General features: G+C 37.8%; 1 protein-coding gene across 1 annotated transcript; it reads right to left on the reverse strand.

The window, feature by feature from the left end:
• Positions 1 to 1,329: 1,329 nt before the first annotated feature.
• LOC147551113 (uncharacterized) lies at positions 1,330 to 8,976 on the reverse strand. The gene is made up of 4 exons (XM_086668528.1): positions 8,923 to 8,976; positions 6,401 to 8,345; positions 4,006 to 4,223; positions 1,330 to 3,267 (listed from the first exon to the last, which is right to left on the reverse strand). The coding sequence occupies exons 2-4, from the start codon at positions 7,580 to 7,582 to the stop codon at positions 1,395 to 1,397; spliced, it is 3,273 nt and encodes a 1,090-aa protein (XP_086524654.1). The 5' UTR covers positions 7,583 to 8,345; positions 8,923 to 8,976; the 3' UTR covers positions 1,330 to 1,394.
• Positions 8,977 to 13,001: the final 4,025 nt, after the last annotated feature.

Below are 13,001 nucleotides of genomic sequence, written 5' to 3' on the forward strand. Positions count from 1 at the left end.
TCCATCAATGTCAAAGTTTGTTTTACTATCATGGTAGAAACTATAAGATTTAGGGTTCTCTTGCTCCTAGATTTATCGTATATTTCACAATACATTATAAACTATCATAATATATTATGCCATGGTGGACAACAACGACATTTGATAGACTTTAAACTTCAGGCCTAGTATGCTTTGAGTGCGGAAACACTCCTTTATTTCCACCATCGTCTTCCTCACTACCATGGACCGCCACCATCTCTCTCCTCTCTACCGTTAGAGTAAAGAGAGAGATGGTGATGCGGGACAGTGACGTTGAGAAAGGAAAGGTAAAGAGGAGCTAGAAAATAAATATTTTGTATAGCTTAGTCCTTAGTATTAGGTTTCTCACAAAAGTTTTCCCTCCCCGCAACAATCTCTTCCTTCCCCAAAGCATCCACTTTCTATACATAAAAGTAAGATATGAGAGTAAGTGGAATACATGTTTAAACATCCAATGGTCAGAAATGTTGATCTATTAAGTTTGTTAAGATAATCTTTGATGATAATAACTATGATCTTGTTAAAATGATTATATTGAGATAAGGTTTGGGGACCAATTTTTCTAATAAAGATCTAATAAGCCAACCAAGCACAGACAAATACTTGAAAGTAACCAAGTCTTCCAATATCAAATTTGAATGGTCTGACTCAATCGAATAAAATTCATAATCCAGACAGAAGATCCTAATAATTTAGACAATAATGAAACATAATTCAAATAGATGAGTACACATTTTTAGCAAGTGCAGACAGACATTTCTCTCCATTAATTTAAAATTGAAGTAACTCCCAAAACTCTATAACATATAGCAATACATTCATTTACGTGCAACCAATGTGCTACACACAAAGTTTCACGGATCACACTATTCTAAGTCACATTTCCTTATCTTTACCGCAGGTCTGCAGCATTGTCCGGAACATCATTGGCCATGAAATTCTGTCCTCCGTAGTTTAGGAATATGGTACTGTAATTCCCTTCCTAGCAGGGAAAGTGCCATATCGGACGGGACTAAATGATAAAATCATATTAAAAGCGAGTTCTTCCTGTGAGTCAATCTATATGTTTCGATTTTTTTTTCTTCTATAGGGTTGCAGGAAATAATCAATAAATAGAAATGGAACAGAGGCATGATTCGACAGTATTAAAGACGTAGTAAAGACATGAAAAGAGACCAATATTCCATTCATAGCATCGCAACAGATTCATCCATTTTGTACAGAAAATACAACAAAAAATGCAAAGACATATTCCCGTACCTTAGAGATAATCCCAAGACGATTTTTCTAAAGGATGACTTCCTCGTTAAAAGGTGAGTTTTTTATTTATCAGCTCTGAACGATAAAGAAGAATGAAGAACAATGGTCAGACATCAATTCTCTTTGGTACTTGGGTTGAACCCCTTCAGTGAATCCATGCATTCACGACTTAATCGACCGGTTGATAGAAGATTCACGGTCACACTTGTCATATTTGCCGAAGGTGAATAGCCTTTCCCAATCATTTCGTGTAAAAGCCGCATTGCCTTATCAATCTTATTCTTCCGAAAATATGCCAAAATTATAGTATTGAATGTGTGTTCATTCGGTGGATAACCTTTCTTTGTCATTTCTAAAAACAATTTATAAGCCTCTTTTAGAAACCCCGCTTTGCAAAACCCGTTGATCATTATGTTGTATGTTACAGTGTTCGGCTCCAACCCTTTCGTAGAAATTTTACTAAAAAGCTCCTCGGCTTCTTGAATTTTACCTACTCTGCACATTCCGTCAATCAGGATGTTGTAGATTTTGATATCTGGTCTAACGAAGCTTGTTTCCATCACTCTAAAAAGTTCTTCTGCCTCACAAAGACAGTTATTTTTACACAACCCATCCAAAAGTATTATGTATGTAATAATATTCGGACACTGACCACGAAACTTCATTTCTTTGAAAAGTTCCTTAGCTTCCACAACTCTTCCCACCACTAATAGACCACCAATAAGAGTATTATAACTACAAACATCACGGTTCAATCCCTTTCGCCACATTTCTTCATCTATCCTCATGGCCTCATCAATCATCTTTTTCTTGCAGTACCCATTAATCAGTGTGTTGTACGTAACCACGTCGGGTGCATGCCCCTTATGCACCATCAAATCAAAAACTTTAACCGCCTCAATCATACAACCCTTTAAACAGTATCCATCGATTAATGAATTGTAAGTGAAAGTGTCAGGCTCCTTACCTATTGTGATCATTGCTTCTAAAAGTTCATGTGCTTCTTCCGCCATTCCTTCTTTGCAAAAAGCATCAATAAGAGTGCTGAAGGTTACCACGTCAGGGGAGATCCCACGATCGATCATGTTGTGGAAGATGCCGACTGCTTCTTTCCACCGGCTTGAAATGCATAAACCTTGAATCAAAGAATTGTAAGTTACAACATCCGGCCAAATACCTTTACAAATCATTTCCGAGAACAAATCAAGACCAACATCTACCAATTTGTCTTTGCAGAGACTATCAATTATTGTGTTGTAAATTACCACATTAGGTTTACAAGTTCCCTTCTTCTCCATATCTCTAAACAACCCGACAGCCGATTTTGTGTTCCCTGATTTGCAAAGCCCATTTATTAGCGTAGCATAAGAAACCACATCTAGTATATCCTCTCTCTTAGACATTTCCACGAACACGGCTACTGCCTGAGCAATTTTATCAGCTCGACAAAGTCCCTTTACAAGTGTATTCAAAGTTACGGTATTAGGTTCAAGACCACATTTCAAGAAGTTTGCTAGTACAGGGAAACTAAGATCTACCATGTTCATGTTACAATATGAATTAATCAAAATGGTGTAAGTATAAATATTAGGTCGAGTTTGAACTGAACTTAGTACCATTTGTTTGTATAAATGAATAACAGTAGTATGATAATTCATTCTTGAAATTACACCCAGTAAATGATTAAAATGAGAAATAGAAGGTGTGGGTTTAATATGAAGCAAATGATCAAATAAAACAAGGGCATCATTGAATTTAATACTCCCTGATTTATACCCATCTCTTACAAAAATCTTCAAATTTTTGGCGGTGTCCATAAAATAAGGAATAAAATTCTTGGGTGTGTTAGAAGAAGAATTAGGGTTAGGAGTTGAATTTGAGTGTAGTGCCTGTGAAAGATGAGTGAAGGAAGAAACCTTACGGGAAGCAGAAGCAATTCGTAGCAGAGCCATTTTGTGTCTGAAAGTGCAGGAGGAAGCAAATTCCCTTTCCTCAACAAATGGTGGTAATTATAGTTTCATTCCATTGGCATTGATGAAGTCCTATAAGCGCCTCTATCACCCATTGGTCGATGGGTGGGAATTAAGCACCAATCCAACGATCGATGTGATCCAACGGTCCATTTTTTTTTAAAAATAAAATAAAATAACCCGTTAATTCAAAAACTTAAAATGCGCTAACATTGATAATCCAACACACTAATTAAAAAACTTAAATTTCTATTGTTGTTTAGTCAAATTTACGCAGATTTAAATTTCTAACCAACTGTTAGTTTGTAATTGATGTTGTTTAATCGAATTATTTAAGTAAATTGAGAAATTAAAAATTGCAATGGTAGTGTAATCTTGTTAAAATGATTATATTGATTTTAAATCACATGAGATTAGGGATCAAATTTTCTAATAATGATCTAGCCAACCAAGCACAGACGAAGACTGAGGTAACCAAGTCTTCCAATATCAAATTTGAATGCTCTGACTCAACCGAATAAAATTTATAACTCAGACCACAGATCCTGATAAATTAGACAATCATGTTGGTTATCTCCAAATAAAAACATAATTCAGATAGATGAGTACACATTTTTAAGCATTTTAACAAGATAACCGAATTCCATTTGCCATATCTAATATTGGAACCGAAATCATGGAGATGGAAACACTCAAACATATTACCCAAAACTAGTCTTCTTCCAGGTTGATAGAGTCTTTGAATTTCCCATACAAAATCTTCTTTAACTCGGCCATTTGAGCAAGCAATGATTCCTTCTCTTCTTCCAACTTTTCCAAGTTCTTAGTCGTTGCTTCTTTCATCTCTTCTATCTTGTTCTCAACTTCTTCCCTTGGCATATGAGCAAACACCTCTCCTATCTGGAACCTCACTACATCTTCGTCCGTGAGGATTAACTCATTGCCCGCATCTTCTAAGTTCTCATTTGATTCCTGCATGACAAAAGAAAACGTTTCAGAGATCTGGAACGGCAGATATCTAAATGAATAACAAGAAATGGACCACACTGACGGAAAAAGAAGCTAACAAACACATTTCACCGATAATTGTGATGCGGCAACCACTTTTGTGGCTTTAGAAAATTGAAATTTGAGGAAGACGGATCTAATGATGATAATGGCCACGCCAAAACTTAACCTATCTTACCATTAACGTTGAGCAAGAACCGTAAAACTTCTTAAATGAGTTTAATGTTCTTCATGAATCATGGGTAAACCAACTACTCTGTTCACGGCACAAAATTTCTTCCACGACATAAAATTTGCAAAAACTAATGCCTCTTTTGATATGCAATTTTTGAGAATGTAATACTGACACAAAGATGTGAAAGTAAATATAGAAGAAAAAACAACAAGATGGAGTATTATACCTAAAATTGCAAACACATCATTTTACTAGAGAAATATTCTAGCTCGGAACAAACCAACCACAAAAGTTTTTTGCTTAACGAACTCGTTCCTACTATATAAACTCTTGAACAATGTTTTAAAAAAATATTCAAGGCATACACCTCGAGGGGGTCACCTACTCACCTTATGCCTCAAGGCATACGTATATGAACTCGAGATTTGAGAATAAAATGTGCTATTCTGAAGTCACCTGTTATTTTTGAGGTTTTGCGCAACACAAAAGTATTAGTATTTTTTTTAACAAACACTTGTGACTTTATACTATGATAGTAAAGTAGCAAAATTATGTTATGCTTTTACATGATTCATATCATTTTTCTTACAAAAAAACAGTTACGTATTTTAAAACATTGCTCTCGAAAGAAATGAAGAGCAGATTAGGTGAAACATAACTAGATTCTCATTTCATTCCAAGTAGGGAATGTCGTTCAAAATAAAAGAGTGAGCTTGTGAATATGTGATATCAAAGAAACGATCTCAAAATGGCCCCAAAAGGGCCCGAACATGGTTCTTACAAGTTAGTATAGCTTCTGCAGTAGGTATTAGTGAGATGTATTCCTGTCTGAGGCTGTTTTATGTGTGGAGCATTTGTTGTCTGTCTCCATTTACCATTGATATCATTTGTTTTATGCTGTTTTGACTACTAATGAGTTTCACTTGAACTAAATTTACAGGACACAATTCAAGGCCTAACTGGTTGACATCAATGGGGAGATCGCAGAAAGGGCAATTGAGCGATAGAACCTTGATGCGAACGCTATCATAGTGCAAGAAGGAATTACAGTTTCCTATAGGTTTCCGGTGCACCAGGGTATGGGTCTAGCTCAACTTGAGAACAAAATGGTGACGAAAATAGCTCGAGTCATGTCATTCTAGACGAGATCTTCATGGTCTATTACTACTTGTGAAGGGCCAAAAAATAATAACAATATGAAATAACATTCATGGATCACAATAAGTGTGTAACAATCATGTAAAAACAACATCATTCATCTTTAAGTTTTGTAGACTGATGTCAAATTAACAAGATGCAGGTGGGTTTAAGATCGTTCAGTGTCGGACCAAAAGAGTTCTTTCATGAAGAGACAACCCGACAATTTGTTTAACCGCTTTGTGGTTCCCATGCCGAATAGACTTGTGAAATGCCGTTATTGGTAAAAACTACTTACATGAGGCCTAACAAAAGCGGATGATAACAGGCAGGATTTCTAGCATCTTCAATACACTTTTAGTTATTTCAAACTACAATGGTACTCATTTTCAAGAATCAAATTTGAAGTAACCCTGTTGAGCCTACTTGGTAAACTAGACATATATACAAATTTTGGCCATGAAATTCTGTTCCCTGTAGTTTAGCAATATGATACTGTAATTCCCTTCCTAGCTGGGAAAATGACATGTCGGACGGGACTATATGATAAAATAATCAATAAATACAAATGGGAACAGAGGTATGATTCGACAGTATTAAAGATGTAGCAAAGACATGAAAAGAGACCAATATTCCATTAATAGTATTGCAACAGACTCATCCATTTTGTACAGAAAATACAACAAAAAAAAGCCAAGACGTATTCCCGTACCTTGGAGATAATCCCAGGAAAAATTTTCCGAAGGATTGACTTCCTCGTTAATAGGTGAGTTGTTTATGCTTCAGGTCCGAACGATAAAGAAGAATGAAGAACAATGGTCAGACATCAATTCTCTTTGGTAATTGGGTTGAACCTCTTCAGTGAATCCATGCATTCACGACTTAATTGACCAGTCGATAGAAGATTCACTATCACACTTGTCATATTTGCTGAAGGTGAATACCCCTTCCCAATCATTTCGTGTAAAAGATGCATTGCCTTATCAGTCTTATTCTTTCGAAAATTTCCCAAAATCATACTATCGAAAGTGATTTCATCCGGTGGATAACCTTTCTTCGTCATTTCTAAAAACAATTCATTAGCTTCTTTCAGAAACCCAGCTTTACAAAACCCATTTATCATTATGTTGTATGTTACAGTGTTAGGTTCCAACCCTTTGGTAGAAATTTTCATGAAAAGCTCCTTGGCATCTTGAATTTTACCTGCCCTGCACATTCCGTCAATCAGGATGCTAAAGATTTTGATATCTGTCTTGATGAAACTCTTTTCCATCTCTTGAAGTAGTTCTTCTACCTCACAAAGACAGTCATTTTTACACAATCCATCCATAAGTGTTATGTAACTGATGATATCCGGATACTGACCACGAGACTTCATTTCTTTGAAAAGTTCCTTAGCTTCCACAACTCTTCCCACCATCAATAGACCACCAATAAGAGTATTATAAGTAACAACATCACGATTCAATCCCTTCCTACACATTTCTTCATCTACCTTCATGGCCTCATCAATCATCTTTTTCTTGCAGTACCCATTAATCAATGTGGTGTGCGTTACCACGTCGGGCTCGTGCCCCATATGCACCATCGAATCAAAAACTTTAACTGCCTCAATCATATGGCCCTTTAAACAGTATCCATCGATTAATGCATTGTAAGTGAAAGTGTTAGGCTCCTTGCCTATTCCAATCATTGCTTCGAAAAGTTCATGTGCTTCTTCCACCATTCCTTCTTTGCAAAGAGCATCAATAAGAATGTTGAAGGTTACCACGTTTGGGGAGAGCCCACGATCGATCATGTCGTGGAAGATGCCGACTGCTTCTTTCCACCGGCTTGAAATGCATAAACCTTGAATCAAAGAAGTGTAAGTTACAACATTCGGCCAAATACTTTTACCAATCATTTCGGAGAACAATTCAAGACCAACATCTACCAATCCGTCTTTACAAAGACTATCAATTATTGTGCTATAAATTACCACATTAGGTTTACAAGTTCCCTTCTTCTCCATCTCTCTTAACTACTGAACAGCCGATTTTGTGTTCCCTGATTTGCAGAGCCCATTTATTAGCGTCCCATAAGAAACAACACTAACTATATCCTCTCTCTTAGACATTTCCAGGAACACTGCTACTGCCTGAGCAATTTTATCAGCTCGACAAAGTCCCTTAATAAGTGTGGTCAAGGTTATGGTATCAGGTTCAAACCCACATTTCAAGACGTTCGCGAGTACAGAGAAACTCAGATCTACCATGTTCATGTTACAGTATGAATTAATCAAAATGTTGTAAGTATAAATATTAGGTCGAGTTTCAACTGAACTCAGTACCATTTGTTTGTATAAATCAACAACAGTAGAATGATATTTCATTTTTGAAATTACACCCAGCAATTGGGTAAAAGGATAAATAGAAGGTGAGGGTTTGATATGAAGCAAATGATCAAATAAAGCTAGGGCATCATTGAAATTAATACTCCCTGATTTACACCCATCTCTTACATAATGTTCCAATTTCTGTGTTGTGTTAATAGAATGAGGGATAGAAGAATTAGGGTTAAGAGTTGAGTGTAGGTTATGTGAAAAATGAGTAATGGAGGAAGATAGAGATGAAGAAACAACCTTACGTGAAGCTGAAGGGGTTCTTGTTAGAGCCATTTTGTGTCTGGAAGTGTGGGAATGGAATTCCCTTTGGTCAACAATGGGTGATATAGTTAACTAGTTAAGCACCAATCCCGCCCTGGAATGGCCGGGTCTGGTAGGTAAGGAGCTCCACCTAGGGGTGAACATCGGTTGGATAACCGACTTATTGAGCTTATCCATAGTCCAATCCCAAGGGTTCGGTTATTCTGAATTTTAATCCGAACCAATCCGTTCATGGTTTGGTTCGGTTACCGAACCAAACTATGCATGAACGGTTTGGTTCGGTTAAATGACAAAACCAAAAGTCAAAAATTTTTCAAGAACAAAATTTCGAATTTTCAACTTAAAACTAGCTACAATTATACTTAGATCATGTTAAAAAATAGTATTATCTCACAAATCCTTAAGTCTACATGTACATGATTAATTCGACATAGTTTATCAACATTCGAGGAAGAGAAAAAAATGATAAAATTGAATCATATATTCTCACATATATAATATATAGAAAGTAATAATAAATGGTTTGGTTCGGTTTCTTCGGTTATCCGTCAAACAAATCCATAGACCGAACCAAACCACTCGGTTTTTATATTTTATTATCCAAACCAATCCGGATAACCATTGGATCGGTATCCAAACCGCCTAAATCTGTTTGGATCGGATTGGTTTGGTCGGTTCGGATACTAAATGAACACCCCTAGCTCCACCAAACTTCTTTTAACAAATTTTGTGATTGTTTTCGAACTCAGAAGAGATTAGTGTTATCACGGACTGTGGTAATCTAATAGTTGGTACATGAAGTGGCGATGTCTAACAAATTTTGTACCGTCCTCATTATGTTTTGTTTCATTTTTATATTGAAACAAAAAAAAAAAAAAATTGAACACCAAATAGTTCACACAAACTCTTATTGGACGGTCAACAACCCTTGGTTGGAGTGGTAAGAAGTATTATCTTCCACCCTAGAGGTCAAGGGTTCGAGGCACACGCTTAACAATTCAAATAAAAAAAAATAACTCTTATTGGACTATCCCGAGGAGAAAAAATAAAGTAACTAAAATTGGAGGGAACAATAAAAGGTTTGTTACATGTGTCAAATTATCTAGTCTTCATGTGGTACAAGATAAAAAGTCTCATATACACCAAATTTAAGTCTATCAATGGATATTTCTTATCGGATATCAGATACGGATACACTCATATTCGATCCGATAAATATACTTATCTGATAAGTAATATAAAAAAGAGTTAATTCCTATATGGCCCCCTACTTTGTGACCAGCTTCCTTTATGGCCCCCTTTTTTTCGTAAATTCAAATATGACCCCCTTTTTTCAGGTAAATGTCATTACTACCCTTCTTATTAATAAATTTAAAACATTTAAAAAAATTATTTCCACCTCACCCCTCTCTCTCTCCACCTCATCTCTCCCTACACCTCACCCCTCTTTCTCTCTCCAATTCACCTCTCTCTCTCTCCAACTCACCTCTTTCTCTCTCTCTCTCCAACTCACCTCTCTCTCTCTCTCTCTCTCCAACTCACCTCTCTCTCTCTCTCTCCAACTCACCTCTCTCTCTCCAACTCACCCCTTTCTTCTCCGGCAAGGTGGCCGGCCGGAAAATTTTCCGGCCGGCCACCTTCAAACCTATAAAAAAAATTCTCTCTCTCACTAAATTTTTTTTTTTTAAATCTCTCAACTCTCTCTCTCTCTAAACTCCGGCGAAGGGAAACCCCCTTCGCCGGAGTTTTAGAGAGAGAGAGAGTTGAGAGATTTAAAAAAAAAAAGATTTAGAGAGAGAGAGGAGAGAGAAATTTTTTTTTTTCTTAGGTTTGAAGGTGGCCGCCCGGAAAATTTTCCGGCCGGCCACCTTGCCGGAGAAGAAAGGGGTGAGTTGGAGAGAGAGAGAGAGAGAGAGGTGAGTTGGAGAGAGAGAGAGAGAGGTGAATTGGAGAGAGAGAGAGGTGAATTGGAGAGAGAGGGGAGAGGTGTAGGGAGATATGAGGTGGAGAGAGAGAGGGGTGAGTTGGAGAGAGAGAAAGATGATTTGGGAAGAGAGGTGAGGTGGAGAGAGATAAGTGGGGGAGAGGGAAGTGGAATTATGTTTGTTTTTTGAGTTAATTCCTATATGGCCCCCTACTTTGTGACCAGCTTCTTTTATGGCCCCCTTTTTTTCGTAAATTCAAATATGACCCCTTATTTTCAGATAAATGTCATTACTACCCTTCCTAATTCTAAATTTAAAACATTAAAACAAAATTATTTCCACCTCACCCCTCTCTCCCTCCACCTCACCCTTCTCTCTCTCTCTCCAATTCACCTCTCTCTCTCCAACTCACCTCTCTCTCTCTCTCCAACTCACCCCTTTCTTCTCCGGTGAGGTGGCCGGCCGGAAAATTTTCCGGCCGGCCACCTTCAAATTAAATAAAAAATAAAAAATTTCTCTCTCCTCTCTCTCTCTCATTTTTTTTTTTTTTTAATCTCTCACCTCTCTCTCTCTCTAAAACTCCGGCGAAGGGGGTTTCCCTTCGCCGGAGGATCTGTTCACGAACAGCTCTGTTCGTGAACAGAGAACAACTCTCTGTTCACGAACAGATCTCTGTTCGTGAACAGAGATTAACTCTCTGTTCACGAACAGAGCTGTTCGTGAACAGAGAGCTGTTCACGAACAGATCTGTTCGTGAACAGCAGGTCTGTTCACGAACAGATCTGTTCGTGAACAGATCCTCCGGCGAAGGGAAACCCCCTTCGCCGGAGTTTTAGAGAGAGAGGGAAACCCCCTTCGCCGGAGTTTTAGAGGGAAACCCCCTTCGCCGGCGAAGGGAAACCCCCTCTCCCACTTCGTCGAAGGGGATTTACCGGCCGGCGACCTTAAAAAAAAAAAAAAAAAACTCTCATCTCTCTCTCTCTCAAAAGATTCCGGCGAAGGGGTTACCCTTCGCCGGAATCTGTTGAACCAGACCTGAAGGTCTGGTTCAACAGATCTGAAGGTCTGTTCCGAGCAGACCCTTCGAAGGTCTGCTCGGAACAGACCTTCAAGGGTATGTTCGAGCAGACCTTCAGATCTGAAGGTCTGCTGTTGAACCAGACCGGTCTGGTTCAACAGATTCCGGCGAAGGGTAACCCCTTCGCCGGAATCTTTTGAGAGAGAGAGAGATGAGAGTTTTTTTTTTTTTTTTTAAGGTCGCCGGCCGGAAAATTTTCCGGCCGGCGACCTTGTCGGGGAAGACGAAGTGGGAGAGGTTGAAAGAGAGAGACAGAGAAAGAAAGGTGGAGAGAGAGAAAAAGAGAAGTGGAGAGAGAGAGAAAGAAAGGTGGAGAGAGAGGTGAGGTGGAGAGACATGTGAGGTGGAGATAGAGGTGAGGTGGAAATGAGGTGGAATGTATTTAATTTTATTTTGAAAAATTATAAATAGGAAGGACAATTAGGACATTTACTTGAAAATAGGGGGCCATATTTGAATTTACGAAAAAAAGGGGGCCATAAAGGAAGTTGGTCACAAAGTAGGGGCCATATAGTAATTAACTCAATAATTTTTCTCTTTCCTTCTCAGGTATTCTGCTTGGTGCTTTCAGGTCAATGCAGTTTCATATTAACTTTCCTAAAACATTTCTTCGTTCACAATCGAGTTTTAATGAAAACCCACGAGTTACCAAATACCAATCCATAAGAAGGAGACGAAGGTCAAAGAAAAAGAGGAGAACGAAAGGGCAAAAGGAGTCACTCAAAAGTTTACATGATGATAAACTAATAAAGTTTATTGGGTGAAATTGGATTGATATGAGAGTTAGAGGAATACATGTTTAAACATCCAATGGTCATAAAAACAAGAGGGATTGGGCTGGACGTCCAAAACGAGGGCCAAAATAGGTTGGACGTCCACGGTTGCCCATAAATAAACGGGAGGTCCAATGTGTCAGGCAGGGACTTAAAATGACGGAAACAGCCTCCGAGTTCATCGAATTTACGACCTGTGCCATCGAAATTTAACCGGGATTTGGCGAAATTTTTGGCGCGATTTCAGGAAACGTCACTTCCACATTAACTTCACTCCCACGCCGAGTCCATCCCACGCCTCTTCCCTAAGTCATTTTGCTAGTTCTCAAGAAATTCCAACCTCCAAAATCCTTCATCTTCCTCCTTCATCTTCCTCCTGCATCTTCCTCCTCCAAAATACTTTTAAGTTGAAGAAGGGATTCAAGTTTTTTTGAAGCAAAAATCTTCAAGATTTGAAGAAGGGACTCAAGTTTGTTTGAAGCAAAAATCTACAAGTTTGTGAAGGGATTCAAGTAGGTTTTACTTCTATCTCATCCCCCTAAACTTGTTTGATAAAAGTTTTTTGAAACCCTAAAATTTCTGACGCAGATATGGTGATTGATCTTTCATTTTTGACGAAGTTTTTAGAAACCCTAAAAGTTTATAGAAATAATCTCTTATTGTTTGTTTGATACAAGTTTTTAGAAACCCTAAAATGTGTGAATGGTCTTTCATTTTTTGACGCAGATATGGTGAAAAGTAACAATACAACGAAGAAATCAAAGGGTGTGACTATCAAAGAACCAACTTCCACCAGAGCTATATCAGAAAAGGAAAGACCTATAGCAGAAATTCTGGCTAGAAGAACTATTCCAAGAAAGAAGAAGGTATGTAAAGGAAAGACACAGAAGATTTCCTAAAAGATTAAACTCTTTCTTATGTGAGTGATTTGAAATCTTTTTTTTTATAAAGTAAGATATTATACACAGAGGAATTCATAGGAAAATTAATTGTGCACCGATACAACAAAA

This window comes from Eschscholzia californica, unplaced genomic scaffold, assembly GCF_041429995.1.
Source record: "Eschscholzia californica isolate CP2 unplaced genomic scaffold, dmEscCali1.0.p SCAF_3, whole genome shotgun sequence".
Classification (NCBI taxonomy): Eukaryota; Viridiplantae; Streptophyta; class Magnoliopsida; order Ranunculales; family Papaveraceae; genus Eschscholzia; species Eschscholzia californica.